This window comes from Oryza sativa, chromosome 6 (assembly GCF_034140825.1).
Source record: "Oryza sativa Japonica Group chromosome 6, ASM3414082v1".
In the NCBI taxonomy this organism is placed as follows: Eukaryota; Viridiplantae; Streptophyta; class Magnoliopsida; order Poales; family Poaceae; genus Oryza; species Oryza sativa.
Window position 1 is genome coordinate 17,580,779 of NC_089040.1, and position 15,544 is coordinate 17,596,322.

The 15,544-nt window shown below is 39.3% G+C and overlaps 1 protein-coding gene across 2 annotated transcripts; it reads right to left on the reverse strand.

Moving 5' to 3' along the window:
• Positions 1–1,340: 1,340 nt before the first annotated feature.
• LOC4341072 (ubiquitin-like-specific protease 1D) lies at positions 1,341–14,079 on the reverse strand. Of its 2 annotated transcripts, XM_015788604.3 has the most exons (15): positions 13,759–14,079; positions 13,193–13,244; positions 12,281–12,339; positions 12,113–12,212; positions 11,974–12,043; positions 11,141–11,189; positions 8,836–8,909; positions 7,911–7,940; positions 7,729–7,824; positions 6,476–6,575; positions 5,380–5,474; positions 5,065–5,187; positions 4,627–4,741; positions 2,229–2,339; positions 1,341–2,108 (listed from the first exon to the last, which is right to left on the reverse strand). In XM_015788604.3, exons 1-15 carry the CDS (start codon positions 13,963–13,965, stop codon positions 1,890–1,892), a joined length of 1,500 nt encoding a protein of 499 aa, XP_015644090.1. In that variant the 5' UTR covers positions 13,966–14,079; the 3' UTR covers positions 1,341–1,889. The 2 variants fall into 2 exon arrangements, with proteins under 2 accessions (XP_015644090.1, XP_015644089.1); XM_015788603.3 differs by having other exon boundaries at positions 11,974–12,212.
• Positions 14,080–15,544: the final 1,465 nt, after the last annotated feature.

Sequence of the window (15,544 nt, forward strand, 5' to 3'; positions counted from 1 at the left end):
ACATTAGACATGCCACAAATTATTAGCTTAACGTTTGGTTGCTTGTTTTTTTTTTGGTAAGTCACACTTTCTTGTTACATGGATCTACATGTCATATACTTATTTTTTAGCCAAACATTACCACACTTGTGGCCAACAAATTATTGACCACACTTTGTTTGTTATGACATTCCTATGGCAAATTGAGTTGTGACAATGTTAGGCAACAACCAAACATACCCTAAATAAAGAATAAAGTTTGAGAAAGAGGGATATAAGAGCGAGAGCCAATTCCACAAGGGCAAATAAGGGCCCTATCATATCATCTTTCAAGGGCAAATAAATATTTCTCCGATAAGTATGGAAAGATAATGTCAGTCATGAATGGATCTATCGGCTAGAAAAGCAGGGCACATGACAAATCAAATCATGAACCAAACGCTAGCCTTAGATGATCAGGCTGTCGTCGCAAAGTATGACAAAGTTTAGCGCTAAACCAAACACGGCCCACAGCCCCTAAATAAGGGATTTTTATTTTTTTATTTTATTTATTAAAATATTTTACAAAAAATAATTTTCTATTTGAAAATTTTACAAAACTAGTCTCACATCATTCTGGGAAGACGATTTTACCAACGTGGCAGACAGCAAGCCACCAAGGGAGGGCCATTTTTGTAAGCGGCTCCCTTCCCACCCTCCCATAGGGCGTTTTTTTACTGTGCAGGGGTTGGGGGTGATGCAAAAGAGGGCGGCTAACATTTTGCAGGCAGCCCCCTACACTGTTGAAAAACATTCTCTAGGAAGGTGGGAAGGGAGTCGCTTGCAAAAAAAAAAACCATCCTTGCTTCCCTTTAAGCAGACGGTCGCTTGTACAGTACAAAATAGGGAGGGCGGCAAGGGGCTACATGCAAAAATGCCAGGCCGCCCTCGCATTCCTTTTGCAAGCGGGCCCCCTATACCCAAAAATCACCCTCTAGAAGGGCGGTAAGGGGGCCACTTGCAAAATTCTGACACTCTCGATGGCCTGGCGTTAGGCGAGGGCCAACAACCGTCTGCCATGTCAGCAAAATCGCTATCTAGGAGGGCAATTTTTAAAAATCACCCTCCTAGAGGGCGATGGGCGACTAGTTATGTAATTTTTTTAAATAGAAAGTTATTTTTCAAAATATTTTAATAAATAAAATTAAAAATAAAAAAAATCCTAAATAAGGTTCTCTCTCTCTTTCTCTGGACACGCGCAGCTGACTCTATGTGTGCATTTGTGTTATCCGCATCTACAAAAGAAAACAATTAGAGCTTGTTCGGTTAATCTCACCATGGGATTAACTGAACAAGAATTAATGGATAATTGGAAAACAGTGTGAACTCCGTGATGCCGCCTGACTTTTACTAGCACCAAATGTACAAGTGTCCCCAAAAGCATGGTTTTAAGAGCGATGACAGTATCCAACTCCAAAAGTTGTGCCTCCACTCCACCGACGGCTATACCCATCAGAACTTCAATTCAGAATGCTTTACAAGCAGAAATTTGGGCAGGCAGGTGAGAGCTATTCTGATGATTCTCCCCTTCCTCATGGGTTTACAAGCAGATCCTGCAGCTGTCAACTTGGCAGCTCAGAGCTTGTAGGAGCAGTTTGTCAAATTCGACCATTCTCTTGTAGCCCAGCCTAAGAACTAACCAAGAACCAAAATTATCCCCAAGAGCCCAGCGGATAACCCGGCTTTCTACCTAAACTATACACGGCAGTATCGCATCTTTGCAGACCTACCTACCATAGTACCCAGTACAGTACCTTCCAAGTTTCCTTCTCTTGTGGCATAACCGGAGAAGACAATTGAGAGCTATGTTTTCCGGATGCACACCAACCTTCCACATTCCAAGGCCAGCTCCCATGGCAGCCGCCTGCAAACTATGAGGTGGCGACGCCAACCGCATTCCGAGGGTGGTCTGGTACTGCTGGCTCGGTTGACAAGACTTCAACAGGGTGCTCCGCTGTTGCTGACACTGGTGTTGTTGGATCTCTCATGTGGTTGTTGTCTTTAGCTTCCTCAAACAACCGAAGAAGCAGAGCTTGCATTTCCTTTCGCAGTGCAGAAGCCTCTTCACGTTGGAACCACCCTTCGCCAAACTAACAAGGGAAAATAGAAAAATAAAAAAGAAAAGAGAGATAAGGGCAGCTATAAGTATCCGTGCAGGCAGTAGAACACCATCATATAAAATGGTGAAAACTCAACTAATGGTGACTCACCATATTAGATGAGTCCTTGTTGTTAAGCCTTTCAGGTGCTTCCTCGATAAAGCGTCGCATATAGTACAGAACAAAGACACCACAATCGTATTCATTGTCCTGCTGTGGAACCTGGCAACAAAAGGAAGAAGAATGCAAGGATAATTAAAGGAACAAAATACCAAGAACAAACAAACCAGCCAGAATCAAGATGTTCTGAACAATACTAATGGAGAAATTCCATCATATGCCATTGATGAAGCACCAGTTCTATGATTTGCCACTGACAAAGTCCAATAGTTTCCTTTGTATATATCATCATCATTAATCAACCACCTATAGATAGAATAAAATGACAATTTTGCCTCTAGGATACCATGTGCTGATGTGCACTATACTATTATCACAAAAGTAATTTTGATGTTACTACCTACTTGGTTCTCTTTCGTTTTTAAAAGGCAAAATTGGTTCCATGCCATCGAAAGTTCTCCACTTTTGGTTTATACCATCGAAAGTTCTCGTTGCACTTTAATACCATCCAAAGTTTACCACGTTACTCGTTATACCACTTCCGTCCACTTTGCTGAATCTCCCGTTAAGCAGGACATCTTTGCCCTTGTGTCATGTTCATAGCCCCGATGCATCATATCAGATCGAAAGCAGATATTTCCCCTTCGTCCAGCATAGCTGCCGCCCCCGTCGCATTGTCCCGCAGCCAACCCCGGTCGTAGCTGGTGTCAGATGACCGGTCCTGTTGCTTCCGTGCCCCTATTCCACCCGCGTGTGCAGCTCACTCGGCATGCTCCTCCGACCAGGAGCGGCACGGCGCTGCGCTCGATGGACGACGGTGGCCGCCGCACACGACGAGCAGTGTCGGGCGCTCTGGAGATAGCCACCACATTCTGTCACTGCAATTTTTGCTTTATCTACGAATGCAACCACATGGCTCTGGCTCTCCAGGAGCGGTTGGAATATCTTGTTGTTGGTTAAGGTTGCTAACCATGGCTGCTGCCTCCTTATGCATGCCGAATATGCTAGCTTGACTAATTGCCTCCTTATGCGCATCGATGGTAGCGTGGAGCATGCGAATGCGAGATGAACAGGGAAGCCGTGTCTCACAATGCTCAAGCGATGCGTTCAGATTGGCTCGAGAGAAAGAACAAGAGATTGGGCAGGATTAGATGGGTAAAGGAAGGGTAGTATAGACATATCCCCTTTGCCTTTCAGCAAAATGTGGAAGAGAACAAAAATAAAATAATAAAGCTCTAACAGAAGTGAACGGTTGTGATATGAAAAGGTAACGGGGAAACTTTGAATGGTATTAAAGTGCACCGAGATCTTTTGATGGTATAAACCAAAAGTCGAGAACTTTCGATGGCATGGAACCAATCTAACCTTTTTAAAATTCTAGTGTACAATACTCTGCTCTGCCTTTCACCCATAAAGAAAATGAGGGTATTTCAGTCTCTGAGAACAATAGGTTCACTACTTGACTTGATGGAGTTTTACCAGAATTTGACTAACAGTGATGACATAAGAAACAAAGGAAGTCAACGAATGGCATATACTCCATCCGTTTCTAACTATAATGGATTCTGGCAGTCTGGCTATGAATCTGGGCATTTTCATGTCCAGATTTATGACTAGAATCCCTTACACTTAGGGATAGGAGGTAGTGATAGAGTTGTACTTCATCAATGGCATGATGTAGAATTGGTCAGCAGAATATTATGGATTTTCTAATTTTTATAAGAAAACAGTACTTCCGTTTCTACAAATGTAACCCTAATTTATTGTTGGTAATGTATGTCCCAAATATCCTAGTCATTGCCTACCTGTACTGTACAACTGTAAGACTGCTCCAGATTGGATGCAGTCTATTCGCACATTAGAAAAAGCATGCAATCCCACCAACCCTGCTTATATGTAGTTCGCTCAACCTAAGGGGCATGTGGGTTATATGTAGTTCGCTCACAACCTAAACATGATAGACACCCATTGTCGCCATGCCCCTACATTGTCAAACTTTGAGTCTTTGACAGTTTACGGCCTGTACATTTTGAATTGGTTGAACTTAACACCTTCAGTCTCGAAGAAATTGCTCACTTAGAGTAGAAAGGACAAATTGTCATGGAAAGTTGCAAATGATCGTCTTAGCAGTACCTTATACCAAAATATTTATCCTTACATTGCTAATAAAATAAAAAAAATCTTGATGTAGGAGATCTTAAATTTAACAGTTTTCAGTAACATCACAGTAAATAATACAAACATGGGTCTGATGCAAGATACATGCATGGCTAAATAATGGAGAAGTAGACTATTGGAAATTTCAACTATATAGGTAGTATACGTTATCTTTTAAAAGATAAGAAGCTGCACACATTTGCAATTGCATTTGGAGGGAGGAAACACTTACTGTAACTGCTTTCTTCTTAATTTTCCGAGGAAGGTTCTTCCACACTGATTCATGTAGATGACAATCTTCTAAAGAACCAGTTTTATTCAGGTAGTTCCATTCTTCTTTAAGGAATCTGTAAACAACTTCAAGGTGTAAGAAAGCACTAAAAATAATCTAGCTTAAACTGAGTATCAAACAATTTCATACCCATATAAGCAGGAGGAATAAAAAGGCATGCACCAAATAACAGTATACAGATACCAGAAGCTAAGCTTCTACCAATTGCAGAAGTGCAGTTATTGGGAAGTTGGGGAACTCAATTATGAAAAAAGAAAAAAGAACATGTTGAAAAAATGTTGGCCTTTATCACATGTATTTGTGTACTTAAGAGAAAAAAGGTGGTACACCAAATAACACACAACATACAAATTCTCAGAAGTTTTTTGGACCACTTGCCTCTCAACGGTGCTGAAAATAAATCTGCTGCTATGAAACTTCAGTGAATCCAAATGAAATATGGTGGGCCCTGATTGGTCTTCCTTTGCAGGCATACATATAATGACCAAGCTCCAGTGTGCGCTGACCAATACAATACAATATACTGTAAGGAATAGCCGAATAGGTAGCGTTGCATAGATAGGTTAAGATATGCATGTGATCAGCTCAGGTCCCAACTCAGGAGTTGGGACTTGGGACCTGAGCTCATGAGTTGGTAACAAATAATTGTTGTATTCCTGATGACAACAAAAAGAAGGCAACAAAATTGCTTACTCTGCATGCACAGGAATTATTATGTATGCCTTTTTAAATATATCTACACCTTTCCACCATCTTCTCAGATTCAAGAAATAAGCATCATTGTCCACCTTCAGAGTATGAATACAAAAAAAATTAAAGGAATAACCATACAAAATAAACATCACATGGATTTTTTTATAAAAAAATCAAAATGGTGAACTAACATCAATTTTTCATTTATGAAAAAGTAATAAAAAAAATAGGTACTACCTCCGTCCCAGAATAGGTTCACTTTTATACAAGAATCTGGATATAGGCTATGTCTAGATTCGTGTAGAAAAGTGGAGTTATTTTGGGACGGAGAGAGTATTAGCTAACAGTAGCATGAAATTAAACATAATTTATGCATGATACATGTAGCCAGCAGTTGCTACATTAGGACAAAGAAAAAGGTGTTTATGGCTTGGGACTGAGGGCTAAAAATTGGTTAGATGGAGGCGTAGTTACCCTCTAGCTTGTAGGAGATTCAATCCTTTGTGATACGACTGATAAACCAGCTAAGTGGACATTAGTCAAGAGTTTATCTCTTACGTAACTTAGAGAAGCTAAACTAGCTCCCTCATACAGATGGTCTACCAACTCCAAACCAAATCTAAGAGGCAACAATTGATTGGGAACTAGACAACCTTATGCATAACGACTTATGCCAAACTAGCTACTCTTAGTGAATTATCTGAATCCTAGCCAGTTGTACCTTATGAATTGACAAGCTAGCTGCAACCAAAATTACAAGTGCTACCACTGCTGCTTTGTCTACATAACTGCTGTCCACAAGGCATGAACTCCATAACAACAATTACGAACTAAATACCTAAAACACCAGTAAGATTGAATAGAACATATACATATATGGTTAGTCTTGTACTCGTTTCTCTTGTCCATGTTGAATTATAGCTATTCATCTTTCTAGGTGCAAAATTCAAGATCTAATATGAAAGATGAACTAGAATACCCCGCAAAAAAAAATAGAAAAGGAACAAGAAAAGATAGCAAATCTATCAATCACATTATAGCATATTATTTTTTTAAGAAATAAAGTAAATGTTAAGAATCTAATATAGGAAAAAACCTTTGATGTCAAGGCTTCAAGTTTGCTGAAGAAGTATGTATTGAAAATATGATACTTGCCTCCAAGCCTACTTGTCGATGGCATTTGTCCCATTAGGTACCTAGATGGATTTCATTTTATGATTTTGTTAATAAAAAAAGAGACAGAAGTTCATTTTTAACACATGCAAGACAACAAAAGTATAAATAATCAAGTGTTAATAACACCAACAGATACCAAAAGATGTTGCTGAGATATATTTTGCATCACCATTACACAAAGGCAATAGAGCACGCAAAACAAATGCTAACATCTGAAACGTGGTCTATGGATTGCTATCGAGCTCCAATGTCCATTAAAGGCAATTCAAGCCTAAAGGACAAGATCACTTATTTCTTGTTTAAATGAGAAATTTATGTTGGCATCTACAACAGGAGTTTCATATTTTTTGTTTGCTTCATTGTGTCTGTTCAAATCATTGAATGGATAATGTTCAAATGCTTATTGATTAATTAGTTGAAGGTGTAAAGCCAGGATAAAGTGGGGGGCATACAACAGTAGCTCTACACTGGTGTGTCACTCCATCTCAAATATATAGCATGCATGATGTGAACAGAACATGAACCATCAAGAGGCAATGACAACGTGACAAGAGGCAATGACGCACTGTCTGAAAGCCTAGATTTTTTTTTAGAACATGCAGAAGATCTGTGTATCATTTCATTAAGATAGAGAAGAAAAGGTGTAAGGTGTTAGAGAAAGACTGTCTGAAAGCCTAGATGATGCCATAAAACTAGCATGCAGCAGGATTTATAGGGAAAATGCAAAAGAAGTAAAAAGGGAAATACAACTTGAGAAATCAACCTGACCCAGCTGTTGCATGAATACAGCAACGACAATGGTGAACAAAAACAGCAGTTGTGGCAACACGGCAGCAGGCTCTCAATCTGCCTCCCTTCCATTTTAATTTGTTGCTCAATGTTTTAGGAGACAGCCAGTCAGTCATCTTGACCACACCGGACAATCTCAGTGCCTAACTATTGCCTAAATGACACCCAGATATCACCTTGATCACCATGTTTTACATATCAACATGAAAAATGTGAAAATAGGCTGCTAGAATGAGCCATGGATCTTTTTATGGTCTATGTTAATGAAGTGATCTTTATTATTAATTGTTTTCCGTGATGAATACATATTTTTCTCCTAAAACAATGCCCTTGTTTCATGAAACTATGAGTCTATGATGCACATCCTTCTCCACAAACACTTACATAATGTAGAAGTTCAGTATAGGTGAGGACAACAATGATTCAGGCTCAAGACACTTCATGTCAGAATAAGAAAGCTCAATAGAATTAGGGGTGTCCCTGCAGAGAACAGAAAAACAAAATTAACCATCAACTGTATATAAAACAGAGTAAGCTCAAATAATTATGTTAGTTCAAAGACCAACCATGAAGGATAGTGTATCTTCATTGCATCACTGTAGAAGTGCCAGCATTAGTCAACAGTAGTGAAAAAATCACAGAAAAAATACTAGACGTAAAATATAATAAGTAAATTGCACTTTCGGTACACAAACTTGCACAGTGGGTGTAAGTAGGTACAGCAACTTGCAAATTGTTCACTTCAGTGCAACAACTTGCCTAGCCCGTGCAAACCCAGGACAAAACAATCCACAGAAGCAAAAATGATTTGATGTGGCACTCATTGATGACGTGTAGGCCTGTAGTACGGACATATCTCGACCAAGGCTCACCAATAGTTAACCGTTGTGTAATGAATATGGGAGAACTTTTATGTTGTTGCTTATAAGATGTTGATGGGCAAGGAGCAGAATTGCAGTAGCTTTGTGCAACAATGTAGTAGAAGGATTAGATTACTGTGACGGCCTCTATACATTGTTTTAGCAGTTATTTACGGTGGTTCAAAACTTCAAATACTGAAGAATTAAAATCAAGCAAATAGCTTTGATACTGGTTCAATGTCAGAACACAATAGCATCCAAGGGATTTTGTTTTCCTGCTTGCTCTAATTCAGTTTGCTATAGTGCAGAACACAAGCAAGTGGTTCAATATCTGAATTAAGTAGCTTTAGTCTAGCCTGGAACTTATGTGTGTACTGCAGGCCTATATGTATCATCAATGAGGGCCACCTCAGATTAGTTTCCGCTTGCGTGGACTTTTGTCCCAGGTTTGCACAGACTAAGCAAGTTGTTGCACCAGAGCAAACGATTTGCAGGTTGTTATACCTATTTGCAACCACCACACAAGTTTGTGCACAAACTCACTTAGACACCGACCAACGACATAGGTTAAGATGGTATACACATATGGAAGAACACAAGTGGCCAAATGACAAATCATAAACTCATTTACCATGCAGAGGATGTTTTTTCTGCAGAGTCTGAAATGCAAGTATCTCCATCGAGTAGAACCACCTCTTCAACCACCTGAATAGAAATATCAGAATAAGCTTTGTAAAAAGAGTAACCTAAAGCAAACTAACTAGCATAGATAGTTCTAGAAGCTGTGATGAGTACATCTATAATAACAGGTACTGTGCAGTTTATCAATAACCCAACAAGAGGCAAATTAATTTCACTTTCATTCTGTGGATCGTTGCAATTACTGTATGGGACAGGGAACTGAAAACTGATCATAAACTACCGAAGAATCAAAAGCTGCCCAGGTTTTTTCTATTTTCCTGGTACAGTCCATAAAAAAACAACCCCCCACCCCCACATTCCCATATAAATCACAATGAAGGGATGAAATATGCATCAAAAATCAAAACTTCCCATCTATTAGTCATACTGGGTTCACAAAATATGTTTTTAATGGGTATATCTGCCGACCTGAAGTTTCATTTTAAATTGTACAAAAGCATTATGTACTCATGTTACTAATACCAATATGCCATAAAATTTTGGATATTTTGATATGTAAGAAATTTTCATGCCATCTTCAATGCAGACGGCTGAAGTGGGTATACCCCTTATCAGCAGTAGCAAATCGCAATTCACATGTTCGATGCGTAGACAAATATACTCAATAGTTGTCTTATGTTCTAACCGTAGGGATGAAAACAAGATCAAAGGTGATCTTACCATATTATATCATTTTTACATATCAGGAGTTGGATATAAATATGAATTAGGATAGTTATAATTAGATCAGATAAGAATACAATTTATGAATATTTAACCAGATATTAGACAGTGTAAAGTTCAGAGACAAATAACATCACAAATGAAACATTCAGCACACCTTTTATATCTCTACTAACAGTATAGCTATGGAATTGGAATCCATCATGGTTTGGGTGTAACAATTGGTGGAAAGATATTTATAAACTATAAAACATTAATGCCTTTATAAGCAGCAAAGTCAATATGTGCAAGATTTAAAAACCCAGAAAATTTTGTTGTTTGTTAAGAAAAATAAGAGCAAAAAAACGTTCACACCACAGAACAAACTCAAAATGCCCCATATGCATGAACATGGGGGAGAATTAGAGATCCCATGCCACCACTCCTCAACTAAGAGACCGAACCCTTGGGACCTTCTTCAACCCCAGGATGTGATGAGTCGACATCGAGGTGCCAAACAACTCCGTCGATAAGAGCTCTTGGGAGTCATCAGCCTGTTATCCCCGGCGTACCTTTGATCCGTTGAGCGAGAGCCCTTCCACACGGGACTCCCGGATCACTATGGCCGACTTTCGTCTCTGTTCGACCACCCCTCCTGCCTTTTTGTTTACATAATCCCCCGAACCCCTTGTTGCCACAAGGTTCAAAAAAAGGCTTTTAATAGTACAATCCTAGGACTCTATTGTTACCATAGAACCATGTTGTACAGGGTCCATCTTGATTCTAATTGGAGCAGAATCCTTATTCTAATCGTAGTTACTTAGAAAATAACCGGTTTTCTATGTCTTTCCTTCTAAATGTCACATATTACAAATAAATTCCAATTTTAGTAATGCATAGTTGCATACTAGAAATCAGCACCAATGTTATAACAAAAAAAGGTATCTAATCAGTTTATATGGAAATAATATTAATAGATTCTCAAAAGGAATACATTTTGTAGTAACATATCTTATAGTTTTTACCAGCATATTACTACTGAAATTAGTACACAAAGCTGTAGATTAGAAACTATGGTAACATCTGAAATGGCATGTATTTGTGAAATGAAGGAATGCGAAAATGGTCAAAGTATAAAAAACTCAATGAGCATGCATGAAAAATAACAATTCACTTGACACGAAGATAAAACACAGCGTGTACAATCATCTAATCAACAATTTATCATCAAGCTTGGTAATAACAGAATCAACCACACATCAGCAAACGGAACTTCACAAATTTATCACAATTCAGTTAAAAGGAGGAGCCTTTAGGGCAGTAAGGTTCATTCTTTGATAGTGAGCGAGAAGATGATAATATCATTGCAAATAAATATTTCCTTTTTCCCAGTTAGAAAATATAATTAATCTTTCCATGTTATTGACCACCATAACAGATAGTCAAAAAACAAATCAACTAATTTATGTACTGGCAATAATAGGGGTGGTGGACCTCTGCCAACTGTATTACTAGAACTTTAGTATTCAACATAAAAATTACTACTAGTATACCATGTCACGATGTTTGGAAAGGAAAATGTACATACTAACCTTTCTTGATCGCAATCGCATTGAAAAGGTAGGTGAAAATTCTCCATTCCTAGTAGAGGACAGATAACATAATTCAATACAATAACTAATAAGTTACAGATTAACAAAACATATTCATTGATCAATACATATATGCAGTTACAAGTTTAGAACTGGTGAGATATACAACAATCTAACAGTCTAACAGATGCACAAGACATGGTATATATAATAGCAGTATTGCTATTTGTTTGTCAACTGATTTGCTTTATCTAACAGTCACAATGCTTAGCCTAAATTTGCACCATATAAAAAGTACTACCACCGTTTTTTTAATATAATTTTGTGCAAATATAAAAAAACTGACGACATGCTTAAAGAACATTTGATGATAAATCAAGTCACATTAAAATAAATGATAATTACATATTTTTTTGAATAAGATAAATGGTCAAACGTATCTAAAAAAAGTCAACGGCGTCATATATTAAAAAATGGAGGGAGTACAACTTTTATATAAATCATTGCAACTGTAAGATTGCTTCTTTTTTTTCTATGTTTTGCATTGTCTTGGATGCGTTTGATTCAATTAAAAAATCAGTGTTTGATGGAAACCTACATCTCCATGCTTCATAATTCTAAATTGTAAAAAAATAAGTTATCTAAACGAATGTTTTGCATTTCCCTTGATGCTTTAATATCTATAAGGTATGAACACCAAGAATTTTGATAGGGTTATGCATCTCATGAAATGATGCATGATTTTAGAACAAGTTAACTGTTAACATTCCCATAACAAAGAAAATGGATGTTCGGCTTGAGACTCTGCAATACAAGAGTTTGTGTATACTAACCTTTTCCTAGAAGTGTGGGCATCTTTGCATATCCTACTGTAGCCATTATCCTTGCCATCATCAGCAGCATCTATATTTTCCATATAAGTTGACCTATCAACATATGATGCCTTTTGAGACGTAGAGGGTTTACACTTACAGGAATCTTCCTCTTCACACAAGATCCCCTCATTATCTGTTGAAGTTTTTGGGTCGCCAATGCATGCACTTGTTTCCAAATGAGATACATCAACGCCTGCCTAATGTAAAGGAAATAAAACACTTGCACAAAATACTGGGTTTATATAACAAAGATCAAAATAGTTACCTCTTCATCTATCCCAAAGGAGGACCGAAAATCTGATATGGTTACTGCTTGTTGTTTAACTGACATTAATAAAACCAACAGGTTGGCATGGAATAAAATTCAGATAGAATAGTAACCAATTGTAGATATCACTATAAAAGAAACACATGGTAAAAAAATGGCCAACTATTATGAAACAAAGAAATATGATCTGAAAACTAGCAAGGTTTTTGTCTGCCCAATTGATATAGTAGCAGACTAGCAGTAGCTTGCTCATATAATCTCGAATTGTGTGCTAATATACTCTTGGAGTAAAATTACTAGAAAGTGGTGATTTCTTCTTTTAACAGATACATGTTCATCGTGACCTGTTACTGAGCATCACACAATTTTGAAACTAATTAATTCCTTTGAAAAGAGCTTTGGGCATCAGCTAATTCTGGATTTTATCAACATTTTACTCAACAAATGGGAAGTCACATGACATAGGAGTGGCTCACCTTAGATCATCAAATATTGAAGAAAAATGTGAACCAACAGCTCAAATCAGGAACTAACTGTAGTAAAATTGTATTACTCTTCCACATTATTTTATTATATGTATCATTTGAACTAAGAAAACCTATACTGCATTTTCATGCATGTAAATCTACTACAAAGCAAAGCGTTTAAGGTATGAAGAATGAAATAGACAGCTTGCCCATATCTTAAGAGAGGACAGAAGCAAAGGACATATTAAGTTATCTTCAGTAAGTTACAGCATCTATCACACAACACTGGCACCGCAGTGAGTAACAAGCGTTCAATAGAACAGCAAGCAAATCAATACTTGAAGTCATGAACGAGAACACGTGTACTATAAGTCCCAGTCATAAATGATCCATGCTACCAACCATAAATCAACCAATATCTTAACACAAATCAATCCCATACCTGATGATTCTGCACATCCCGATTGAACTACCCTTGCGCATCTGTCATCATCCTGCAAGAGAACATACGATGATCAGTCTTACAAAGACCTTATCCACCCTTAATAACTAATGTATATGTAAATAGCTGTAGCATTTAACGGATTGGTTGCCTAACATCTACTTCATATATTGTGTGAGGCGCTCTTTTGTTACCTATTTTAGAGATCAGACACAAGAAAATTCACAATATCAACTTATCAAGTGATTAGCATTGGCCAGCATTCCCTTAGAATATAGGAGTACATTGATAACATAATATCATTTTCTCCAGTAATCACCATCCTCACACCAAAGATAACAAGAGCCTTACAGTACATTGAAGTTGTCAACACTGGATTATTACAGTTGGGTATGCGCGGCAGGCATATCATCGAACAGAAGCATAACAAAAATCAAGATTCCCCATCCCTTCAATCATGCCCTAATTGAAGCGCACCGGGCAAGGATTGAATCTTTAATCCCCTCACCGCACACCAAGAAAATAACTTACAGCATAAAAAAAAAAGAAGAGAAGAAGAATCTCACCGTTGCTGCCTTACGGCGATCAATCTCGCGGACGATGGCGTCTAGCAAGCGGCGAAACTTGGCCCCGCGGTCCTTGAGCCTTCGCTCGATACCCCCACTGAGCTCCCCCTGAATGCGCCGCGACTTCTCCAGCAGCTCCACGTCTGAGAACCTGCGAAGCTCGGTGTCATCTCCGACGCCGTCGGCCCCGTCCTCGCCGCCGGCCATAGCATTCACGGCGGCCAGGAGCAGGAGGCGGCGCGGATTCCCCTACTCTACCCCCTACGCGGAGGAGAGGAGAGGAGAGAGGAACACAAGGAGCAGGAACGCGTGCAGTGCTGCAGCGGAGGCCAGCCGGCCTGATGGCCTAGTTAGGGTGGCCGTTCGGTCTACACCCACAATTCCGGTTTATCCGGTTTTTCTAAAAAAAATCGTTCTTTGTAAAAAAGTTCGGCCGGAGGGGGGAATGCCTACGACGGGAGACGCCTCGATGGTAGGGATGCAAACGGGCTGACCGCCTGACCGGTGAGCCCATCTATAGGTTAAATCAGTGATAGTAAATTTATAATCCATAGGTTTTTGTATTATAGTCTGAATTGCCGTAACTAGAGATGTAAATGGGTTGACCCATAAACCCATTTATATGATAAATTAATAAGGAAATAAGTTCACTTTATGACCCTCAAAAATGATCGAAATCTAATCCATGACCCTAAATCGCAAAACCGGATATCTTCACCCCCAAACTATTGAAACCGGTGTAATTTGACTCCCTTGGTGGTTTTGGAGGATGGTTTCGCTGACGTGGCGGTGTTTACCTAGTCTGTGTGCTGACATGGCGCTGAGGTGGAATTTCAATTAAAAACAGATATGTGGGACCCATTTGCCATTCACACACACAAAATTGTGGGGCCTACCACATGTGGGCCCCACATGTCATCTCTCCCCTTTCTTCTTCCTCCCGGACCTCCCCTCCTCCTGATGTGACCATGGCTACTATGGATACGACCATTGCTCACATCATGAATCAACAAGAAGACATCAAGATCAAGTCCTCCATGTGCTGCAATCTGATTCGGCCACGTGTTACATTGCTGACTTCAAACGGCCGCCAAATCTACATACGTGCTCTGTTTTGGGCCCGTGAGTACTTGATGAAAAGCTCTCGAAGTCCTCCTTACAACGGATCCAGCCTCATCTCGGAATTCTATCTCGTTTGGCCGCAATCACAGAAGCAAGGTGTTGCGTCACCTGTATTGGGCCAATGGGCTTGTAACTTTGTTTGGGACCCTGGCCCATGTGGGGCCCATGTGGGGTGCGCCCCAATCTGGTGGAGCACGACCTTTGGACCCTCTTGGTCGTGCTCCCACCTCTATAAATATTTAGGTACCCCTTCAGGGTTTCCTGGGGTTTTGATAGATTAAAGTTTAGCCATTGCTACTTGCTTGTAGCGCGCGTGTCGGCTAGACCGTCCGTCTGCTTGTTCTTCGAAACCCCAACTTATCATTCGTATTTAACTCCTATTTGCAATTCAGATTGCTTTTATCTTGTTCTTGCTTGTTTCTTCGATTTGCTTGCAGGAATAAGGTTGATTTGCACCGGCAAGATCAACAACCCACAGAGAGGTGTATCGATCGCTAAGGCGCAACGCAACGTCTTGCACGGTTGTAGTCGGGTCGTCAACGTTTCTTCCAAATCGTAGTTATCATCAACTCACCGAAAGATCGGGCCAAGAATAGCCTTGAGTGTCGAGAGGAACTCAGGGTTCATCAGGTGGTATCAGAGCTTTCGTTGCTCGGTGAGTTTT